The following is a 24,095-nucleotide window of genomic DNA, read 5'->3' on the forward strand; positions in this document are numbered from 1 at the left end:
GACAGAGGGAATTATGGGCCCCGATTCCTTGCCCCTGTCTGATCCACACACTTGCCATGACCTCCTTGAGGGTGGACTGTCCTTTCCTGGCCCCTGGCTTTGGGCTTGCCCAGGCAGCTTGCTTTGGCCCATAGAACGAAGAAGGAAAGAGCGTGGGGTCAGAGCCTGGGCTTGAAGAGGCCTTGGGAGTTTCTATCCCCTCATGTGCTTCAGCCTTCGCCGTGAGAAGAGCGTCTCTTAGGTAGGGGCCGCCTCTTCAGCCTGGGCCCCAGAATGGACATCACTGGACCAGAGGCTCCCCTCCCCTGCGGGAGAAGCAGAGCTAATCCTGGCAGCACAGCGCCTAAGCGTAACTATACCTCCAAGCCACAGACCTGCAGGAATCATGATGGTGACTCACTCTGTTTCAGGATGGTGTATTACCTAGCATTATTGGGGCCATGGATAACCTTGATGAGGTTATAGGTTCAGGGGCTCCGAGAGAGACCCAACATAATAGTCAGTTAAATAAGAAAGCAGTTTATTGGGCTCCTGTGCAATAATCTGGTTGAGAAGTCCTGGGCTAGTTTGGTGGCTCGTGTGTCACAGGTACCTTTTATTGTTCTGCCTTTCTTACAGTGTGACCTTCATCCACATGAAGTTTTCTTACCCTTCACAGGTTCGGGTCTTCACTTCCTTCTACCCTGCAAACCCAAACACCCACAGGGTGGTACCAAACCTTTTTTCCACTATTACCCTCTAACACCTAAAGCTTCAACTTGAGCTAGATTTTCAGCTGGCATCTGAAGTAGAATCAGTCTTGTGGGACTGAGCCCTTAGTCTGTGGGATCTGACACTAACTGTGTCACAATTGCATTCAATTCTTGGCTACCAGTTGGTGTTCACAGAGAAGCAGAGACTTGCTTGGTTTGGGAACAGCTAGTCCCACCCACAGTACACGTCAGAAGTGACGTAGTGACGGACTAGAGTGAGAGCAGTAATGGGGGAAAACTATGCAGGAAGTTTTGATATATGTTTACAAATTCTTTGACCCTTTTTTCTTCAAGAGATGGAGTCTAACGACTCTGCCCTTGAATGTGGCCTCGATCTGGTGACTGACTTCTACTTGTGCTGTGTGGCAGAAGCAGTGCCCTGGGCTGCTGTGGCCGGCTCATAACAATCATTGTCCATCTCTCCTCAGACCTCTCACTCTGGAGGGAGCCAGCCGTCCTGATGTGAGGACAGCCGGCCAGGTAGCATGTGGCCAGGCCCATACGGGGAGGAACTGAGGCCTGCCTCCAACAACCGGCACGACTTGCCCTCAGGTGAGTGGGTGAGCCACCTTGCAGGTGGATCCACCAGCCTCAGTCAAGCTTGCCGATGCCTGCAGCCCTGGCCAGTAGCTTGAGAACCTCCTGAGTGCCCCAGAGCCAGGACTGCCAAAGCCACTGCTGAACTGTTGACTTACTAGAACTCAGAGAACAGGCGTTTTACTGTTATAGAGCGTCAGATAACCAATAACTGGCTGACATGAGGGTGGAGGCGGACAGACTTGAGAGCCTCTGAGCTGGTGAAAATTAACCATGCCCAGGTCATGGTTGGAGACTTTGGTCCTGGGCATCAAGTCTTCTGGCTCCCATGATATTTGTCATGCCAACAAACCCACAGACTTTCCTGAACACAAAATTCCTTGCCCCCTGTCACAAAAAGGGGACACTAGCACCAAATAGTACAAATATAAATTAGAGTTTGGAGGGGAGATTTACATGCAGAATAATGAAAGAGTATACTCAATCCCTCAACTATTCAGACAAGAGGGATTAGGCCAGACTTAGCTTGACTGTGTCTGCCGTGGTTAGAGTTTCCCTAGGAAGCTGTATGCCCTGGAAGGTATTACTTGTTTAAAGGGACTCGTATTACTTGAGACAGGGAACAGGTAGGCCACTATCACTGGAAACTGCTTGGTGACAGAAATGATCTCATTAGAAAGGGGGAGGCTGTTCTTCCTTTGTGCTTTCTGGTATCTGCTGAGCCAGCTCTCTGCCAGGCAACCGAAAGGGAAAAGCCAAGCCCTGCCGCATCACTCCTCCTATCTGGCACCCTAGTCCCAGTTTCTGTTTAGTCTGATCTCCCAGCCAATCTCTTGATCTTTCTACTTCTAGGCCATCAGCACTCTTGTAAGACTGAGGCTTCGTCATGTCTGCTCAAACTGTCAGTAGTTTGTCCTGTTTGATCAAGTTCATGACCAGGCCTTTGAGGTCTGGTTCGCCGTCACCTAGACAGCTTCACGAATTTTCTTCTACTTCTTACACTTCATGCTCCAGAAAAGCAGACTGCGTACTCTTCCACTATTCTCTGTCTTTGTGTTGTCCCCTCTCTAGAATGCCTGTCTTTTCTCCTGTCAGCTTTGTTTAAAGGGACTCGTGTTACTTGAGACAGGGAACAGGTAGGCCACTAACACTGGAAACTGCTTGGTGACAGAAATGATCTCATTAGAAAGGGGGAGGCTGTTCTTCCTTTGTGCTTTCTGGTATCTGCTGAGCCAGCTCTTTCTTTCTTCCACATCTACTCCTTCCACGTCTACACCTCTTACACCTACTCCTTTCCACCCAGCCGAGAGCTGAACCACTCTTGGCACAAAGCCGCTGTCCTGTCCAACACAGTGTGTTTGTTGTTGTTGTTGTTGAAGATGTATTTGAAAGGCAGAGTTAGAGAGAGAGAGAGATTGAGAGAGAGAGATCTTCCATCTGCTGGTTCACTTCCCAAATGGCCTCAACAGTCAGGACTAGGCCAGGCTGAAGCCAGGAGCCTGGAACTCCATCCAGTTCTTCCACGTGGGCAGCAGGGGCTCACTGCTTGGACTATCTTCTGCCACTTTCCCAGGCACATTAGCAGGGAGCTGGATCAGAATTAGAACAGCCGGGACTCAAACCAGCGCTTATATAGGATGCCAGTGGTTTAACATGCTGTGCCATAAGGTTGGCCCCAAACAACACAATGTTGTTGATATGATTCTTATGGCTTCTCTTCTCCCAGTCCAAGAGCTCCCTGAGGAAAGAGACTCTGTCCTAGTTGATTCTTTCCCCAACACAAGGCCTGGCACAAATTCCATTGTTCTCACTGACTTTCCCTTGACCATTTAACCTTCACTCTTGTGGATCACTACTTTCTGTCTCACTTCTGCCCTAATCATCTATTGTCTCATTTTATCATCTTTCTAAAAAATGCCTCATTTCTCTCTGACAGGTTTCCTAAGAATCAATGAGAATTTCATTCATGTAGTGGCTGCTGGCCTTGTGTCCAGCTCTCGTAGTCACTCAGGCCTCAGTTAAGAGCTGATCTTCAGCCTGTGCTGTGTGGCTCACTAGGCTAATCCTCCCCCTGCGGCACCAGCACCCCGGGTTCTAGTCCCGGTTGGGGCGCCAGTTCTATCCCGGGTGCTCCTCTTCCAGTCCAGCTCTCTGCTGTGGCCCGGGAAGGCAGTGGAGGATGGCCCAGGTGCTTGGGCCCTGCACCCGCATGGGAGACCAGGAGGAAGCACCTGGCTCCTGGCTTTGGATTGGCACAGCGCGCCAGCCATAGCAGCCATTTGGGGGGAACCAACGGAAGGAAGACCTTTCTGTCTCTCTCTCTCTCTCTCACTGTCTAACTCTTCCTGGTGCTGTGGCATAGTGGGTAAAGCCACCGCCTGCATTGCTGGCATCCTATATGGGCATCAGTTTGAGTCCCGGATGGCCCACTTCCGATGCAGCTCTCTGCTATGGCAGATACTATGGAAGATGGCCCAAGTCATTGGGCCCCTGCACCCACATGGGAGACCCAGAAGAAGCTCCAGGTTCCTGGCTTTGTATCTGACTAGCTCTGGCCATTGTAGCCATTTGGGGAGTGAACCAGTGGATGGAAGATCTCTCTCGTGTGTGCTCTCTTTTTCTCTGCTTCTGCCTTTCTATAATTCTGCTTTTCAATAAATAAATAAATATATAAATCTTTACCAAAAAAATGGAGCTGATCTTCTGAGCTATAGTCTGCCTATCAGTAAGATGGAGGCAGAAGCAGCCCTATGTAGCCATGTCTTGTGCTACCTGACCCTGGATACCCCTTCCTTTTTTCGGTTACAGCCAGGGGTGTGTACCTGGTCCAAGGAAAGACAGCTCACTCATAGGCTGGCCAGACTCTAGGCTAAGACACAAACTTTGCCCAGTTCATAACAAGCTATGCAAAGCAGACTCTCACTCTTGGGAGTTTTAATAAGAACTTGGTAGCCAAGCCAAGGAGAGAGGGCTTAGAAGAAATTAACCTTGCCATCATCTTGATCTTGGACTTCTAGCCTCCAGAACTGTGAGAAAATAAGTGTATATTCTTTATTTTTTAAAAAAGAATTATTTATTTATTTGAAAGGCAGAGTGTGTGTGTTGGGGGGCACACAGAGAAAAAGGTCTTCCATCCACTGATTCACTCCCCAAATGGCCAAAACAGTGAGCGTTGGGCCAGGCTGAAGCCGGGAGCCCAGAAACTCTATCTGGATCTCCCACATGGGTGGCAAGGACCCAGACACTAAACACTGCCTTCGCAGGTGCAGTAGCAGGAAGCTGGATTGGAAGTGGAGCAGTCAGGAATTAAACTAGCGCTCTGATAAGGGATGCTGGTGTCTCAAGTGGTGGCTTAATCCACTGCACCACAAGACTCGCCCCTAAGTGTCTATTCTTTAAGTCACTTTGTTATGGAAACGGTAGCAAAATAATACACCTATGCCTCAAATAGGAGCCTGTTAAAGTATGTTTTTCAAATTATGAAGTGGTATATAAAAGCATAATAGTATTGATGACATTCATAAAATGACTAATATTAAAAAATATAGTAGGCTAATTTTTATTATTGAGACTAATAAGAATCATACAAATGTGAGATAGTGTTACATACAAAAAGTCACCTAGGCCTTATTTTGTGTATCAAATTGAGAATACTGTAAATATGCCAAACTAGGGAGCTCGAGTTGCCTGGAACCTCCACCCGGACTCTGGGTAGCCCAGCCAGGACAAGGCTCCTGTTGGTGGCTTCCTCTCAGCTTCTCTTTATATCCAGTGCTCACATTAAAATCATCCTCCATTATAAATTGTGAGCTGGCAGGGGGAGTATCTGTCCTCAGGCTCAACAGTGTGACCCAAGTGCCCAGCACTGAACCTGGCCCCTGCTAGTACTCTGTACACGGTGGCAGCCATTACCCTCCCATCAGTGTGACTGTCATTACTGACCCTGACGGCAGCCCTGTTTGTACTTCTCTTTATCCCTGACCGTCCTAGAGTTGGGCAGCAGAGTTAAGACTTGAGAGTCTGACAGCCCTGGGTTAAACCCTATCTGGTTTTGGATTGTGACCTTGAGCTGGTCACCTCCATTCCTTGAGCCCTGTTTTCCTGCTCTGTCAAATGGTGATTTAAAACAAAAAAGCCCTGCTTCCATGGATTCCTGGGCAAAATGGCACAAGACTGGAAAATGCCTGACCCAGGCTTGTCCCCAGGTGAGCAAATCGCAAGTGGTGGTATCTGCTGCCGCCCATTATTATCACTGCTTGGGCTTGCGTTTCACACGCAGGAATATGTGTTGGCTTGCTGAAGTCAGCGGGCAGAGGAAAAGGTGTTTTCCATTCTCATCAAGGAATTTAGGAGGTAACTTGGGCCGGCACGCAGCGCACAGCCAGACCAGAGAACATCCCCACCAGCCTGCGAGATGAGAGCCCCTTCTCCGACAGGAGACACATTTGTTCATGAGCTTGTGGGCTCGGGGAAAGGAGGCGGCCCCACAGAGCCGGGGCTTCTCTTCCAGGCATCCTGGCGACCCCACGGGCCCTCGGAGGAGCCAGGGGAGGGTCGTCTGTGTAAATGACGGTTCTCGTGAACCAGCGGGCACCAGGCGCCTGGTATTGGTCTGGAAAGGCTGCACCTCCAGGACGGCGTGCTCAGGCCCTCGAGACGGCCTCCCCCGGGGGAGCGCGGTGAAGGCCCCCCGAAGGATGGGCTCGTAGCCGCGCTCCCGCGTCTGTCGCCTGTGCCCTCGTGGTTTGTATAAAATGCACATCTTCATTTCTCAATACCTGGCCAGGATTACTTATGACTATCACACGCGCGAGTATGAGAAAATAAGTATTTTATAAGCAACGCTGAGAAGCCAATGTTAGAACACGTAACTGGCGGGCGGCCGGGCGGCGGTCACTCTGTGGGCTGCTCCTCCGGCGCTTCGCTCTCCTCTCCTTCGGCTGTCGACTCCGTAGGGGCCTCCTTCTCAGCTGGGGCTGCGGGGGGCTCCCTGCGAGGAGAAGAGCGCGCCAGGGCTTTCCCTCCCGCCCTCGGTCTCCTCACTTAGGTCAGGAGGTGAGGTCGCCCCGCCCTTTACCCTGCATCCTTGTTGAAAATCTCATCCTCGTCGGAAGACTCCTTGTCGTGGAGCTTCCGGGCCATGTCTGTCTTGCGCGTGGCGTTGAGCGGTCTGTACATATCCCGCAGCCAGAGGGGCCGCCTTAGCCAGAAAAAGCCCACCTAGAAAAGGAAGGAGAACCGTGAATCCTGCCTCTCCCTGCCTCCTCCAGCCGCACACCGCATCCTCAAACTTACCTGCGCCTCGCTGTCTGTGCACTTCCTGGGCGCGTGTTGGAAAAAGCCCCTGGGGGAAACACACAGACAGTTAGAGGTCGGTGCCGTTTTTTTCACGTCTCTCCCAGTGTACGTCTCTGGTGTTACCAGGACAAAATGTGTACCTCCCTCCATAGTTAGAGCAAGCAAAATCACCCCAGACCTGGCATCCTGAGAACAACTCCGCGTGTGCTGGGCTTCCTGGAGCTCCCCGTGTCTGTCCAAAAGGGCCCCCAGTGGCTCTGCAGACACCTTGCACCATCGCTTTGCATGGGCCAAGGGCAGGGTTGTCAGCCCCAGCTACTGTCTTGGGCAAGCGCCCTCGTGCAGTGAACAAACACAGCCATACTGGCAGAAGCATTTTCTCCCTCCAGGAGGGTTGACACCAGGCCCCTCGGACTGAGGCTCACGCACATCATCCCCGGGGGGTGAGGGAGAAGGTGCTTCTGCGTTCATAGCTGCTTTAGCCCCTGCAAATTGAATCACATCAAGCAATGCCGCAGTCCAAGAGCAAAGTTCCCCAGCTCAGAGATTTTCACGCTGCTGGTATCTGTCACTGATGGGAGAGTGAGTTGTGAAACCAGTTAAAGGACAAGCTAGCACCGAGACACAAGATACTCTATGGATACGAATGGAACAGAGAAAGGCAGAGTGCATTGTTTTAGCAACTGCTTATGTCTGTATAGTACGTGTATACTGACTTCTGGAGAAAATGTAGCTCGCAGCCCGAGCCCAGTGTGCTCCAGGGAGAAGTCCCAGCTGCGAAGGAACTGTCCTCTTTCTGACAGTAGCAGTGTGACCATGGGGCAAGATATTGCCCCTTTCTCCTTCTGTTTCCTTGTTGTGAAAGGGAGAGGCAAATTACAGTCTAAAGGTCTCTCCAGTTAAAGCTCTCAGAGGTTTGGGTAGGAGGAATGGGGGGGGGGGGTTTGGTCTGTCGGGTGAGACGGAAGCTTCCTGCCTCTTTAGGGAGACTCAGGCACTCTCCTCTCCAGCCACCTTGCAGGAGACTAGCCCCTCCCCCCAGTACCGTGTAGCTGTCCCCAGCCCTCGTCCAGAGCCTGCAAGGTGACCTCTACACTGGCCAGAGGCCCAGCAGCAGCAGGGGCAGCACGGCCAGAGCCTCTCCTCAGCTCCTCTGTCCTGGAAGGACTGGTGGCAGCAGACGCGCCCATGTTAGTGCTGTGTTACTAACTCAGCTTTGGCTGGGATCCAGCTTTGGTGGAGTCAGGCCAAGCGTTAGTATCCTTCCTGCCTCTGGCAGTTTCCTCACTGTAGAATAAGGCGATTGAAACAGATGAGTTCTGAGTTCTCTAGTTCTGAAATTCTAATTTTAAAAATTGCCACACTGGTGCTTACCTTGAAGATTGTTCAACATCTCCCCTGGTTCCCGCCCTGTGAGAATAAATCTGTTTTGGAAGAAGACACAATCATTATTCTCCATCACAGTGACCCCTCTCCAAATATTCTACATTCCTTTCTTTTATTTTAAGTCTCATCTACCCACTAAGATGAGAACTATTTTGAGGACAGGAGTTCTGTGCTGTTAACAGTTCTTTGACTCTTCCACAGCACCTAGCTTAGGGTCTTGCATGCATCTAGGACTTAATACATTTTACTGGCTGCTTTATTTAAAAAAAAAGTTATTTATTTATTTGAAAGACAGAGTTACAGAGGCAGAGAGAGAAGAGACAGAGAGAGAGAGAGAGAGGTCTTCCATCTGCTGGTTCACTCCCCAAATGGCTTCAATGGCTGAGCAGATCCAAAGCCAGGAGCCAGGCCTTCCTCTGGGTCTCCCATGTGGGTGCAGGGGCCCAAGCACTTGGGCCATCTTCCACTGCTTTCCCAGGCCATTAGCAGAGAGATGGATCAGAAGTGGAGCAGCCAGGATTCGAACTGGCGCCCATATGGGATGCCGGCATTGCAGGTGGCGGCTTTACCGACTACGCCACAGCGCCGGCCCCTATTGGCTGCTTTAGATAACATGAAACAGATAATTCTTAGTGAAACTTCTTAAAGGAGGAAGAAAAGGAAGCAGCTTTAACTTGATGGAAGTACAGAGCAGAAACCTAAACAATGGTGGTGTTTTCGAGTCAAGAACAAGAGTAGAATGCTTATTACGACTGCTACCATCCACCACTGTTGAGGAGGCCTCAAACAGTGCAATAAGAAAAAGTAAATGGGGTATAAATATTGCAAAGGAAGATAAAAATGTCATTATTTGCATGTAAAATGATGGACAATTTAAAAGCCCAAGAGAACCAACTAAAATTTTGTGTGAAGTGATATGTGTGTTCAGAAAAGTGGCTAGATGCCAAGTTAAGAGATCCGCACACACACACCGCAGTGGCTTTCCTGCACACCTCCAATAACTAACGGGGAAATACAAGAAAGGGCCCCATTTGTGATGGCAACAAAAAGGTATGAAGGATCTCGAAGCAACCTTCACGAAAGGTGTGTTAGATTTATGTGATGGAAACACGAAAGCCCTTTTGAGCACCATGAGAATCGTGTTCCTAGAATGTTGTAAAGATGTCAGTTCCCTTCAAATTAATCTACACAGACAGTTCAGTCTTCCTCAAATCCTAACATAACTGACCAGCGGCCGTTCTGTGGGGAAAAGATATACAAGAATAGCTGTGAACTGTATGAAAAAGGTTAGAGAGCAGGAGCTTGCCCTTCCAACATAGAACTCAAAACTCTGTCACAAAGTAACTGGAACTAAGTAGTGTCGTACAGGCACCCGTACAGGAACAAACAGAATCAACAGAAAGAGCACGGAGTCCACACAAAGCTATTTTAGGTTGGCAAAGCATGAATGAACTGTTCAATGAAAACTGTTTTAAAACAATTAAGCTGGCGCCATGGCTCACTAGGCTAATCCTCTGCCTTGTGGCACCGGCACATCGGGTTCTAATCCCGGTCAGGGCACTGGATTCTGTCCCGGTTGCCTCTCTTCCAGGCCAGCTCTCTGGTGTGCCCCGGGAAGGCAGTGAAGGATGGCCCAAGTCCTTGGGCCCTGCACCCCATGGGAGACCAGGATAAGCACTTGGCTCCTGCCATCGGATCAGTGCGATGCGCCGGTCACGGCGGCCATTGCAGGGTGAACCAACAACAAAAGGAATACCTTTCTCTCTGTCTCTCTCACTGTCCACTCTGCCTGTCAAAAATAAAAATAAAAATAAATAAATAAAAAAATTTAAAATAAAGTATAAAACAATTAGATAGTCATGTAAGGGGAGAGAGGTTAGATTCCCTACTCCAACCATACTGAAAAACAATCAATTCTAGAAGGATTAAAAATATAAATATTAACACAATGTTACTAAAGTCCTAGGAGAAAATATGAGACTTTCTTTATTCCATGAGATGACAAAGGCCTGTCTAACAAGAACCAGACCCCATCATCAGTGGGGTGAGACCGGCAGATGTGAGGACGTGGACTAGGGTCTCCCTACCCTTCTCACCCTGTGCCCCCTTTCCACTGGGTTATTAGTATTTTTTGTTGCTGGTGGTTTAGAAAAATTTTTTATAATAAATGTATTCATCATTTTGATGGTTTTATTCCAAAGTTTCTGATCTTTCCCAATATTTTTGTCTGTAAAGAGTGGAAAATCTTTTTTTTTTTTTTAAAGGGGGGGGACGGCTCTGTGGCACAGCAGGTTAACGCCCTGGCCTGAAGCGCCAGCATCCCAAATGGGCATTGGTTTTAGTCCCGGCTGCTCCTCTTCCAATCCAGCTCTCTACTATGGCCTGGGAAAGCAGTAGAAGATGGTCCAAGTCCTTGGGCCCCTGCACCCATGAGGGAGACCTGGAAGAAGCTCCTGGCTCCTGGCTTCGGATCAGCACAGCTCTGGTTGTTGCGGCCATCTGGGGAATGAACCAGCAGACGGAAGACCTCCCTCTCTGCCTCTTCTCTGTGTAACTCTGACTTTCAAATAAAATAAAAAAAATTTTTTAAAAAAGAGTGGAAAAAGAATAGAGATAATAAGGAACGCAGGCTTTGCAGTCAGGAGTTCTGGGTTTTGTCATTTGGGCCTTAAATTGGTTGCCTTAATCTGTAAAAGGGGGACTGTTGTGAGAGTTAAGAAGATGTGGAAAACTATTTGTCCCACACTTGACATACACAAGTGCTGAGTTTGCTAGCAGTGTCACAGCAAAAGCCAGCAAATCTTTCCAAGGGTTCTGATTGTGCCATCAAGCTTAGAAACCTCTTTTCCATCACAAGATAAGATATTGCTCTGATTTTATTCTCAATATTTTTTGCAGTTTCTTTTTTTAATGTTTACTGAAATATATTTAAGTTGAGAAGTAGGGATGTGTCATTGGTTGCTGCTCACACCAAGTAGTTAGAGAGCTAGGCTATTGCCATTTTCTCCCACTGACTAGGTTACAAGGCGACATTTCAGAAGTCTTGGGAACATAAGGTCTGTGTATTGCTGGGCTCTGCGTGTTAATTCCAGTAAATAATGGATTGCATTATTCCTCACTGTGGACTTGACACAGTGCCTGCCTCTCGTCCTTTGAACACCGTGATTGTCTTGCAGGTGAAACTCTGCATGCTCCCTGTCCTCACAAAACTTCTCATCTAAATGGGGACAGGAACTAATGAAAACACAAATGAACACAAATAGAAACACGCTGAAACTATGCATATATATTCAAAGCAGGGTAAGACTTTATCAGAATTTCCAAAACGCCAAAGGCCACCTGCCACCCAGAGATGCCCTGGGTACTGTCCGCAGTGGCCAGTGAGTGTCTTCACCAAGACCTTGGCGGCTGACTCCATGCGGGACCCCACCTTTTGCATTCAGAAATCAGGCTCTGTTTTCACAAAGAGCAAACTCTTTGGCAACAGTCTCACCTAATCAACACCACAGGACTGAGTGAAAATCAGCCTCCAGGTTATGACTCGACAGAACATCTGTGTCTGCATGACCAGGGAACTGCCGCCACGGCAGCCTTGCGCACAATCAGAGGACAGAATGAAGAGGGTCAGCGGAATCTAATAGAAAGAGCTGAGGGGCTGGATTCGTCCATCTCGCCACTGGACTGACTCCACGTCTTCTGCCTGGGGCTCTCCCCCTGCCCTTGTGCACGGTTAGGATGGGCACTGCCCACCTGGTCTCCTCCTCATCTGTGCTTCCGTCACTCACCAGCCCTCCTGTGGCTAGATGCGCCTTCTTTTGTAGAGGAAATAAGGCCGCAACCAGAGACGAAGGAAAGCGGACCCCTGACACTGACCTTGAGAAGTGGCTGTTCCCGGTTATCTGGTGAAGCAGCTGTGTGCGCTTACCTTGTCTAGGGAGGGAAGATGTCCTAAGCTCTGCTGTCCATAACTCCAGTCATAAATCTATCCTATAAATCTACCCCAGGTATCTCTTTTATAAACATACTGGACCATCAACCATTGGAAGTGTGGTCCTAAGTCACGTAGGCTGCGGTTTAAACCTGCCAATGCTATAACAGTTAAGGTATGATGCTGATGATCCTATAAATATTACAAGAAACTCGGGTTCGATGCTCAGTTCTCAAGAAATGATTCCCACTGAGCCCGCTGGCGTTAATAAACTGCTCACCATCCTTCACTGTCTCTGGTGCCAGTTTGAAGAAAGGGAGTTTCCCACGCCAGGCTTCTCTAACACTTTAGAAATGGTAGGGCGCCAGTCAGGCGTCCCTGGAGGCTGTGAGAAGCCCTTTGGTGCTTACACACCTTTGCTGTGCTCCATCATGTGTTGACCTTGGCATTTCTAACATTGTCTGCCACGTTTTTTAAGTTCTCAGGGGAAGGGAAAATGCCTCTTTATGGCAAATATGACAAATCTCACAGGACGTCCAGACCAGGACAAATCTCACAGGACGTCCAGACCAGGAGAGTCACAAGGCAGGCAGTGTAAAAGGGCAGAGGCAAAGGTGAAAGCACGCATGGCCTGGTGAGACGGGCATGGCGAGGGGCTGCCACGGCAGTAGAAAGGTAAACAAGGTGAGGCTGGTTGGATTGGAGGGTAGAGTCAGCATTGACCTATCATTAAGTGACTTTAAATATTCAAGCACTTGCCTGTTGGGGAAAGTAATACACCATTATGTAATTGAACAAAAGGGAAACAGAGGCAAACTCCAGGAATGGGATGTGGTAAATATAACATACTTTAGAGGTCAGTTTAGGATGCAGGATTCAGCTGCATTCACATTCCAGTGCATTAACTTGAACTATTTTCGACAGTGCCTTATACACGGGAGCGGGTGAGTGCTATGTGAATCTAATGGCTGTACAAGATAACATTTTGTTTTCTGGCAGTGTCCCGAGGACACGGACAGTTCCTTGAGGGTGGAAATTACACATTTTTCATCATTTCTACAACAAGGAAAGAAATCAGCGGTGGAAGAAAGGGAGCGGTAAGTACACCTAACCATTGACATAGTTTTGGAGAAATTTTGCCATCATATTAACTCTACCCTTAAACTTCACTTCTCAAAATGTCCACTGGCTTGTTACTTTGTTTCCAATTGCACAGGGATTTCCTGGGAGTAGAGCTCCTATAAAAATCTCTGGAGTATGCTTTTCAATAAAAGAATAAAATTCATCTCAGTGACTGGAGGAATGTCAACCAGTAGTATGTGGGCAAGCGGCTTTGATGTTGAGTTTGTGGAGTCTGGGTCTAGTATAAGGAAAGGCTGTATTCTGGAAACCTGAGTTACTCCTCCTTACCTCAATGAGGCAGAAAATTATGATCAAAATCATCACTACCACAGTCACAGATATTGCCAAGATGAGTTTGTTGTTATAACCGTATCCTGGGACTTCTTTTGTGAGCTAAAAAAAAAAAAAAGAAAGAAAAAAAAGAAATGACAGTTTAAAAATATAAAGAGAAAGTATGAATGTTTAACTATTCAAAACCCCGTTCTTCCAGATGATTGGCTTGTAGGATCTTAAAGACCATAACAAATCCAATGTGTTACATAATCTTATTATTACACACGTTCTTCTGCAGTTCATCTTGCTTGTTAGGTCTACTGCATTCTCTAAAGGAGCAAAGTGGGAAATCATTGCCTTGGCCACAGATAATGTGCCCAAGACAAGATAAGGACCAGGAGCCCCTGGTCTTCCTGCGTGGGCGCTTTAGTGGCAGCTCCTAAATGGGCAGAAAGTCCGGGTCTACGTCTCAGGTTGTCCTCACCTCTCTCGAGTCCGGCCCCTTCTGATCACTCTGGGCTTCTGTGCTCTCGTTGAGGTAATTCTCAGTTTTCCATTGGTCCGTATCCCATTCTGCCTTGGCCACCTTCACCTCCTGCTGCTCACTGAGGAGCTTCATCAGGAGGCCTGTCCTGGAGATGAGCTTGGCACAGGCCAGTTGCACATGGGTCTCCGAGCAGTCCATTTTCAGAGTCCGGATAACATGAGAAATGAGCCTTCTCACGTCGTTGTTGGGGATGAGGGAGCGGAGCTGCTGGTTGAGCTGAATTTCAAACTCATCCCCCGGGGACAACAGGGAGGGGTAGGTGAAGTCTGCGGGTGTGGAGGGGGCGTCAGTGCTCATGTTGGGGTGCTCCCGTTGCGTCTCATTGGTGTGTTTAGTGGTCGGCTTCGGGCTGAGTGCAGTCCCAGCAGAACCTGCAGCCAAAGGATTCTCCAGGGTTGTGTTGGCAGGGAGTGTTTCTTCCAGCTCAACCATGTTTTCTACCAAAGTGTTTCCTTCCAAATCGTCTCCCATAGAAGGGTTTTCTTCAGTAACGTTTTCCAAGACAACCTCTTCCAGAGTGGGACTTCGCTGAGAAGTCAGGTCTCCCGGGGACGAGAAGGCCTCTCGGGAAGGCGAGCCTATGAGACTCCGCAATGCAAGGAAGGCAGGCCTCTTTACAGACACCTGTGTGTTGAGGGGAGTTTTCCTTCTGAACTTCCGACTCAGTTTGGCCTTGGGGGTTCTGAGGACCAGATGAGAGCGGGTTTTAGGAAAGCGGTAATTTGGTTCAGAATAGATTGGTTTTGCTGCCTCTGTCTTTTTCACTCTAGCATTTGCGTCTTCTAAAACAAGCATGGTGTAGGTTAAGTCTTTCCCTTTGTTGTTGAACTCAGGGAGAGGTTCTACGAGGGAGACAGCAGAAGACCTGCCCACGATGTGTTCCTGCAGCACAGGGGAGGCCACGGCCTCGTGTCCCTTTGTGAGCGAGGGCTCAGCGTGGAGGGAGTTTCCCACCCCCTGGCTGGGCCGCTGCACCGCGTGGTTAAGCTCCTCCAGCTCGCCAGGGCCTGCCCTCCCCAGCCCACCTTCAGCGAAGCTCCCCCCGAGGGGCCCTGCTCTCTGTCTCCTGATGCTCTGCTTTCTCCTCTCCTGGCGGAGCCTTTTCTGTAAGCCCTTCAGCCCCTTGACGACTTTTTTCACTCTCTGCAGCCTTCGCCCTCCGCTGGGAGTGGTCGCCAGGCTGTTCTGCTGTGACTGGGCAATTTCCAATTTCTTTAAGAAGATTTGGCGTTTAAATTTGGGACCTAACAGCATGGGCTGCATAAGCATGGCGGCTTTTTCTCTTCTTTTAACCGCATTAATTTTTGCTTGAATTTCTGCATTTAACAAGTTTTCTAGGAAACGAAGCTTTCTCAATTTGCTTTCGTAAGGTTTTACAAAGGGGATTCTTGGATTGGTTTCCAAGGAACCCAAAGACTTATCTCCTTGTGTGCTAGAAAAAAGCAGTTTAATGAATGGTAATAATGTTGATTCTACATCTTCTAGATTGCCCTCTGAGAAATAAGGCAGTATGTAGTTTAATGCACTAATTACGTCACTTTCGTCATTAAAGTCTAGCGGCTCATTCGTGGCGTATGCAACGTTGAGCTGTTTTCTTTCCGACATTTCCACCTCTGGCTCAATAATGAGCTCCGTGCTGGTGTTCTTCTTCCGGGCCTGCAGTGCCTTCATGAATTCCCCTTTGGGATTCCCTATAGATGCTTCTTCAACTGTTAGAAGAAGAAGAAGAGAGTGCTTTGACAACAGAAGACTGCTGGGACAGCTCTATGTCAGTCCACAGTCGCACATCCCCATCAATTAAGTTGAGAGTCCCCAGTATTTGGGTGTCATTTAGAAAAATAAACCCAAACTGAAGCCTGTGAAATGGCAACACCAGGAGAAGGAAAGTCTTTTGAAGGAGTGGCCCTCAGCAGAGTCCGCAGTGTGAAAAGCAGTGGCTGTGTTTAGGATTATTCCCTTGGTCCCCAGTGGCCGAATGCCCAGTACCCAGTAAAAGCCCAAGGCTGGGAGACAGACAGTTCCCACGCGCTGGGGCCTCTGCAGCTCTGTCCACCCACAGTCACGTTCTCCACCGTCCTGTCTCAGGTTCCAAGGGAGCACCAGGCTCCCCCTCACCTGCTTCCAGTGACCTCGTGTTCTTGCTGCCGCTAACAGGTGACCACAGTGAGAGACAGTCACGTGAGCGGAGCTGGGGCCGAGATGCTAGAACAGGGGCCCTCCTCCTCACCCCGACGTGTCCTTTTCCCCTGACGTACCAGTTCCTTCACTTGGTCCCTGCGCCCGTGTTTCCTACCCCACCCCCAACCACGAAAGGCTCCGTGTAGGGAAGACACATACATCCACCCTGGCGCTTTCTGTAACTCTGGGCAGGGGTCTGGGGTGTAGGTGAAGAGGCCTGCAGGTTGCGGGTGGTGTGTCTGGGCAACGTTCAGTGAGTCTCGGGGATGAGTGTGTGGGAGACGTTGTCTGAGTTCTAGATGCAGAAGGGAAAAGCGGTTTTGCAGATGCCTGCTTTGCTTTCATTTCCAATATTTCCAGCTCCGCGTAGGGAGCCATCCAACGCTTCAAGCGTGCCATTGTGCGGCTGGCTCTCTTTTCCAGACCCTCCAGTGAGGGTCTTCGGAAGAGGTAAGAATCATGAGCACGAAGGAACGTGGGCTTGTGGAGAGCCCAAAATTAGACAAAAGACCTGGGTGCCCAGCTCCAACATTTAGCACCTCTGGCCTTGTTTTTTCCCTCATCTGTAAAAGCAGATTAAAAATGCTTATTTTGGCCGGCGCCGTGGCTTACTAGGCTAATCCTCCGCCTTGCGGCGTCGGCACACCAGGTTCTAGTCCCGTTCAGGGCACCGGATTCTGTCCCAGTTGCCCCTCTTCCAGGCCAGCTCTCTGCTGTGGCCAGGGAGTGCAGTGGAGGATGGCCCAAGTGCTTGGGCCCTGCACCCCATGGGAGACCAGGAGAAGCACCTGGCTCCTGCCATCGGATCAGCGCGGTGCGCCGGCCGCAGCACGCCGGCCGCGGCGGCCATTGGAGGGTAAACCAATGGCAAAAGGAAGATCTTTCTCTCGGTCTCTCTCTCACTGTCCACTCTGCCTGTCAAAAAAAAAAAATGCTTATTTTGCCTACTTCTTTAAAAAAAAATTATACATTTGAGAGGCAGAGTCAGAGAGAGAGAGGGAGCGATTTTCCATCTGCTGGTTCACTCCCCAAATGATTTCAACGGCCAGAGCTGGAATGATCCGAAGCCAGGAACCAGTAGCTTTCTCCAGGTCTCCCACATGGGTGCAGGGGCCCAAGCACTTGGGTCATCTTCCACTGCTTTCTCAGGCCATTAGCAGGGAGCTGGATTGGAAGTAGGGCAACTGGGACTTGAACCATCTGGGATGCCAGTGCCACAGGCAGAGGCTTAACCTGCTACGCCATAGCACTGGCCATTACCTACCTGTTAAGGAGAAGGCAGTAATACAATAGGGGGAAAACTGTTTTGGAAAGTAAGCAGCTCTGTCTGTACACATATACAATTAGAAATGTGCTAATGCTCCAGATCCCATAGAGAGCTGTATTCAAGCTGTCTGGAGAAGCAGCCACATTTTAAGTCACAAAGTTAGTGGCAATAAAACCACTTAAAAGCACCTGGGTGTTCTGTAGATAGAAAAGCTCAAGATTCAGAACAGGTTCAAAATTGAACAGCCTACGAATGGAAGGGCCTTCCTCTCCGTCAGAGGAGCCAGCAGCCGTTTCTGGTTGTGGAGCCAGAAACCAGCCTCTAAATAACAGCATCACTCGTACTCTTTTATATGATTGTGGAAACAAAGAAAGCAAAACTGATCTACAGCTGTCCTATGAGGCAGTGGCACGTGACGTCTAATGCATGTAAAATCAGTTTACACACTGCATTGCTGTGCACAAGTGAATTATCATTAGATAAAGCACCAAGCTAAGAGCACAGAACATCGTGTGGCCACCAGTGTCGCTCTCTTCCCCTTGTGTTTCTTTATCATGGTCCTTTATGCAGCATCAAATTTTGTAAAGGTAACAGGGAACCTGATGTTCATCAAGAGAGCACTTCAGAAATTGAGGGAGTTTAACTCTGAAGGAATGAATACAAATAAAGCAATTATACTATTACTTTAAACACTTATCCTCAATTTAACAATAAGAAATTAAAAGCAAATGATAGAAAATTTTTAAAAATGTATCTCCAGGCGATAGACTCACGACAGCGTGTGGTGTTTGTCAGACATGCACTGCCACAATGCAGCTTGACTGTCCTGCAGACAACCTCAATGTTACTTTTAAATTGGCAGAGGCAGCAGGCCATATGGCTAGGTAGGATCCTGTAAATGGAAACACAGAGAATCAAGTTAGTCATGAAAGGCTTACTTGAGTTGATGGAGGAGGCAGACCAAGGCTGTGAAAAGTTCCTGAGGTATATGGCCAAGACAGTTGGGTAGGACCTGATGGCCAAGGGCCGCTCTTAAATGTTGCAAATTTAGGAAGCAGGCAGAGGTGCCCAACAGAAAGGTAAGCATGGCAGTCGGTATGGTATGTTCAAAATAGGATGACAGGGATTAGAAATCGGGTGCTTTTGACCTGTGGTTTTACTCACAAGTATCTCCTCTCAACTGAAAAGTCTCACTTTGGGTTGGGAGTGCACAGGATGACAGCAGGTTTTTTTTAATTTAAGATTTATTTTATTTATTTGAAGGGCAAAGTTACAGAGAGGGAGGGAAGGAGAGAAGGAGAGAGGGGGAGGGATAGGGGGAGGGGGAGGGAGAGGGGTCTTCCATCCGCTGGTTCACTCCCCAAATGGCCGAAATGGCTGGGACTGGGCCAGGCCAAAGGCAGGAGCTTCTTCCAGATCTCCCATGTGGGTGCAGGGCCCCAAGGACTTGGGCCATCTTCTGCTGCTTTCTCAGGTGTATTAACAGGGAGCTGGATCAGAAGTAGAGCAGCTGGGACTCTGCTGATGTGGCAGGTGGCGGCTTAACCCACTACTGCACAGTGCCAGCTCCAGCAGACTTCTAAGAAGAGTGTGAATAAGCCCCCAGTCTCTGGAGTCCCTTTCTCAATTGACGTGGGAAGTATCCACTATTAGAAATTACTTTAGCCACAGAAAAGGATTGACCATTAGTAACTGTTGGAAAAAATATGCAGAAAAAGGACCTCTCAATCAGTGTTGGGGTATGCAAAAATGGTTTGACAAGGACAGGCATTTGGCCCCGTGATGAAGATGCTGCCTGGGTTCAAATCCTGGCTCCACTTTTGATTCCAGCTTCCTGCAGCGAGCACTTTGCGAGGTGTCAGGTAATGGCTCAACAAATACCCAGAAGTGGAATGGCTGGAACATATGGTAGATCTGTGTAGATCTGTGTTTAAGTTTTTAAGATATTGTCACTTTTTATTAATTTTTAACTTTTATTTAATATTTTTTTTTCATTTTTAAACTTTTATTTAATAATTTTTTAAAAAATAATTTTATTTTAAAAAATTATTTGAGGGGCTGGCATTGTGGCATAGCAGGTTAAGTCACCACCTGTGACACCAGGGTCCCATAAGGACACCAGTTTGAGTTCCAGCTGATCCACTGCTGATCCAGCTCCCTGCTAATGCACCTGGGAGAGCAGCAGAAGGTGGTCTAAGTGCTTGGGCCCCTGCACCCACATGGGTAGCCCGGAAGAAGATTCTGGCTTCTGACTTCAGACTGGCCCAGCTCCGGCCATAGTAGCCAGTGGGTGGAAGTGAACCAGCAGATGGAAGATTCTCACACACACACTGTGTGTGTTTGTGTGTGTGTGTGTAAACTCTGCCTTTCAAATAAATAAATATTTTTTAAAATTATTTTTTAAAATTTATTTGAAAGGCAGAGACACAGAGAGAAATATGGGGACAGACAGACATCATCATCAGTTGGTTCACTCCCCAGATGCCTGCAATACCCAGGGCTGGGCCAGGCTGAAACCAGGATCCCAGTACTCAGTTTGTGTCTCCCACGTGGATGGCAAGGACCCACATACATGGGCCATCACCTGCTGCCCCCTAGGGTGTACATTAGCAGGAAGCTGGAGTTGGGAGTGAGTCTGGGACTTGAACCTGGCCACTATCCTGTGGGAGATGGGTGTCCCAGGTGGTGGCTTACAGCTGCACCAAATGCCTGCCCTTGGAGCAGCTTCACTTGTAACAGCCAAGAATTGGAACAACCCAAGTGTCCGCCAACAGGTGAACGGATAAATTACGGTATATTCATATAATGAAATTCTATTCAAAAATGTTAAAAATGAACTATTGAGACAGACACCAAGAATGTCTTAATCATGCTGAATGAAAGAATATGGTTAGAGAGTGCATGCTGGGGCCTCATCATCCCGACCATGTTATGACTTTTTTTAAAATCTAGAATCCAATCAAACATGAGGCATTGCATTTAGTTTTTATAATTCTTTAGTTTTCTTTAATTTAGTACTCTCCTCTCTTATAAAAATGGTTCATGGCAATGACATTTGTGAAGTATTCAAGCCTATTGTTTTATGGAATGTACTTCTGTTTTGGTAGGGTCAACCTAAATGTAATCACCAGGGAAAATTTCTAGCAAGCATATTGCATCTTGCGTAGGGAATATCGTACTTCTTCCTGTTCACCAAAATGGATGAGCTAGAAATAATGCAAGTGATTATAAACGTAAATTATTATTTAAAAGTATATCAGCAAGTCTTTGAGATTACAAATGACCTGAGATAAATATTATCCTTACTGTAGCATAATTATTTTTCAGTGTGCATTAAAGACTATTACACATGAGTCAGGACTCCAGTGAGCTGGCCTACTTTGTCTAAACTAAATGTCTGAAGCTTTGAAGACTTCCAATAATGAATCGCAGTACAGAGCAGCTATAAATTGTTGTGGCCTTGGTGGTGAACAGCTATAGAAATTGATAACACTTTCCCTATCCACCAATAGCCAAGAAAAATAGAAAAGCAGGTGGAACCCCACTGCCAAGGCTAACTGAGAAAGCTTGCTGATGATGAGGGCTTCGGCAGTCTGGACAGGAAGGCATCTTGCCGACAGGGGAGGGATCAACTCTGGCAGGTGCTGCCTAAGGTTGAGGGAGAGGAGGCTAGAGCAGAAACCAGTGGCTCTGACAATGTGGGAAAGTTAGTCAAAGAGGTGATCAGATAGAAGTGATTGGAGCAAGGTGCTATGTGAGGGGCCTTTCCCCATTCTTATCTTGTATAATCCCCTCAACTAGTCTTAGCGTAGGTATTGGAGAGAGGACGGCACAATTTAAGCTACTGTCACAGTAGGGCCCTACAAAAACATTCTTTAAAAACATTTGTTTATTTGAAAGGCAGAGTTACAGACAGAGAGGGAGAGACAGAGAGGGAGGTCTTCAATCCACTAGTTCACTCCCCAGATGGCTGCAGTTCTTCCAGGTCTCCCATGTGGGTGCAGGGGCCCAAGTGCTTGGAACATCTTCAGCTGCTTTGCCAGGCCATCAGCAGGGAGCTGGATTGGCAGTGGAGCATCCAGAACATGAACGGTGTCCATATGGGATGCCAGTGCTACACGCAGATGCTTAACCTACTACGCCACAGTGCCAGTCCCCAAAAATAATTTTTTAACTGCAAAAAATGAAATGCTTCACACTCTACATGAAAATGAACACAAAATGGATCATAAACTTGAATGTAATAAAACAATTTCTAGGAGAAAACATAGGAGAAAATCTTTGTGACTTTGGATTATTCAATAGGTTCTTACACAAAGATTTTTTTTGGAAGACATAAAAAAAGCACAACCATATAAAAAAAAACTGCTGAGTGTTCACCAAAGTTAAAAAATGTAAAGCTTCTGAGGCAGGCGCTGTGGTGCATGCTCCACTTCCAATCCAGCTCCCTGCTAATGACCTGGGAAAGCAGTGGATGATGGCCAAGTGCTCGGGCCCTTGCATCCATGTGGGAGACCCATAAGAAGCTCCTGGTTATTGCAGCCACGCGGGGATTCAGCCAGTGGAGGAAAGACCTCTCTGTTTCTCCCTCTCTCTGTCTGTAACTCTGCCTCTCAAATAAACAAATAAATCTTAAAAATTTTGTAAAACTTCTGCTCTTCGAAATATACTATTAGTAGAATAAAAAGACACATCACAAGCAGAAAGAATATATTAACTAAACATACATCTGAGAGAAAGTACTAGTACCCAGGGTATACAAAGCACTCTTAAAACTCGGTAAAATTAGTATCAAATTAGTATAGGGGAACAGATTTCAACAGATACTTCATAAAGCTATTTGCATAACACTATCAGTTACTAAAGAAATGAGCGTGCAGGAGGTCTGGCCTAGTGGTAGTGTACCGGTTGTCAGGATGGCTGAGTCTCACATCCCAGTGCTTGATTTCAATCCTTGGCTCCAGCTCCTGATTCCAGCCTCCTGCCAATGCGTTCCCTTGCCTTCCTTGGCTTGAGTAGTTGGGTTCCTGCCACCTACCTGGAGGACCTGTGTTGAGTTCCTAGCTCCAGTCCCAGCCTAGCCCTGGCCATTGTGGACATTTGGGGAGTGGCCTAGTAGATGGGATCTCTGTGTGTCTGTCTCTGTTTTTTTCTGTTTGTTTGTTTTTGTTTTTGTTTTTTTTTTTTTTTTGCTAGAAGATATTACTGTATACCCTAGCAGAAAGACTAAATTTTTTTTAAATGCTACTCAGTTATTAACTTCTTTAAAAGGCAGAGAGAGGGGCTGGTGCTGTGGTATAGTAAGCTAAACCTCTGCCTGTGGTGCTGGCATGTCATATGGGCACCAGTTCCAGTCCCGGCTGCTCCTCTTCTGATCCAGCTCTCTTCTAATGGCCTGGGAAAGCAGTAGAAGACGGCCCAAGTGCTTGGGTCCCTCCTGTACCCACATGGGAGACCTGGAAGAAGCTCCTGGCTCCTGGCTTTAGATTGGCCCAGTTCCAGCTGTGGCAGCCATTTGGGGAGTTAACCATTAGATGGAAGTGTGCTCTCTCTCTGTCTCTCTCTGTCTCTCTCTGCTTCTGCCTCTCTGTAACTCTGCCTTTCAAATAAATAATTAAATCTTTAAAAAAAATAAGAAGGGAAAACATGTTTACACAAAGACCTACCTGTGAATATTATTAGCAGCTTTATTCATAATTGCAAAAAAAGAGGAAAAAAATCCAGATATCCATATACTGATGAATGGATAAACAAACTGATATACACACGCACCTGGAATACTACTCAGCAACAGCATTGCTGATGGAGGCAACAAAATGGGTAACAGCATAATCTCAAAAGGATTGTGCTAAGTAAAGAAGCCAGACACAGAAGGCTACATACACTGCATGACTTCTCTTACAAGACACTGTGGGAAAGGCAGAACCGAGAGAGACGCACAAGATGGGTGGTTGGCAGGTGCTGGGGTTGGGGGGAGAGCATGGACTGCAAAGGTCAGGAGGGGCCTTTCGGGGGTGATAGAAATGGTCTACTTTGGGAATTTGGTGGTGGTTGTATAACTACACATTTGTCAAAACTCGTCAAACTGTGTACTTAAAAGTGAATTTTATTATAGGAAAATTATACCTGAATAGCTGATTTAAGAAAACAGTAAAATTGGGTTTGGCATTGTGGCACAGTGGGTAAAGCCGACGCCTGCAGTGCTAGCATCCCATATGGGCACCGGTTTGAGCCCGGCTGCTCTACTTCTGTTCCAGCTCCCTGCTAATGCACCTGGGGAAGCAACAGAAGATGGCCCAAGTCCTTGGGCCCCTGCACCTGCGTGGGAGACCCGGAAGACACTCCTGGCTCCTGGCTTTGGATTGGTGCAACTCCGGACATTGTGGCCATTTGGGGAGTGAACCAACAGATGGAAGGCCTCTCTCTCTCTCTCTCTTTCTCTGCCTCTCTTCTCTCTGTGTAACCCTGACTTTCAAATAAATAAATAAATATTTAAAAAAAAAACAGTAAACCAAATCTACAAAATGACATGAAAATAAACCTGAGGAAAATAACTCACAGTTTTTCCAATTCGAGAGTCATCATGAGGATGTTCTCAACTGCGGTAAGTGGTACTTGCGTTGTTCCGATGTCTCTGAAGGAGAAAGCCCAAGCATTCATGATATGAACTCCAATGGTCCTTAACACGATTATTTCAAGAACAAGTGATTGCATCAATTTTGGGTTCTCTATAAAACAAGCCAGCTCAAGAGTTTGTCATGGGAAATCATTCCAGAAAGTTCTCATTGAAGAAATTTGTTACTATTT

The 24,095-nt window shown here is 47.6% G+C and overlaps 1 protein-coding gene across 1 annotated transcript in view; it reads right to left on the reverse strand.

Moving 5' to 3' along the window:
- Positions 1-1,313: 1,313 nt before the first annotated feature.
- The window catches only part of LOC100350776 (leucine-rich repeat-containing protein 37A2), a 44,932-nt gene continuing 22,150 nt past the window's right edge, over positions 1,314-24,095 (reverse strand). The window contains exons 6-15 of the mRNA XM_089318023.1: positions 23,848-23,922; positions 18,062-18,180; positions 17,097-17,102; positions 13,781-15,543; positions 13,312-13,416; positions 7,962-8,011; positions 7,557-7,565; positions 6,585-6,609; positions 6,367-6,509; positions 1,314-6,279 (exon numbers count right to left, since the gene is read on the reverse strand). Of these exons, the coding sequence (XP_089174149.1) occupies positions 6,183-6,279; positions 6,367-6,509; positions 6,585-6,609; positions 7,557-7,565; positions 7,962-8,011; positions 13,312-13,416; positions 13,781-15,543; positions 17,097-17,102; positions 18,062-18,180; positions 23,848-23,922 (2,392 nt within the window). The 3' untranslated portion in view covers positions 1,314-6,182. The remainder of the gene's footprint in view (positions 6,280-6,366; positions 6,510-6,584; positions 6,610-7,556; positions 7,566-7,961; positions 8,012-13,311; positions 13,417-13,780; positions 15,544-17,096; positions 17,103-18,061; positions 18,181-23,847; positions 23,923-24,095) is intronic.

The sequence above is a fragment of the Oryctolagus cuniculus genome, chromosome 17 (genome assembly GCF_051225735.1).
Source record: "Oryctolagus cuniculus isolate XC-2025 breed Fujian yellow rabbit chromosome 17, ASM5122573v1, whole genome shotgun sequence".
Lineage (NCBI taxonomy): Eukaryota > Metazoa > Chordata > Mammalia > Lagomorpha > Leporidae > Oryctolagus > Oryctolagus cuniculus.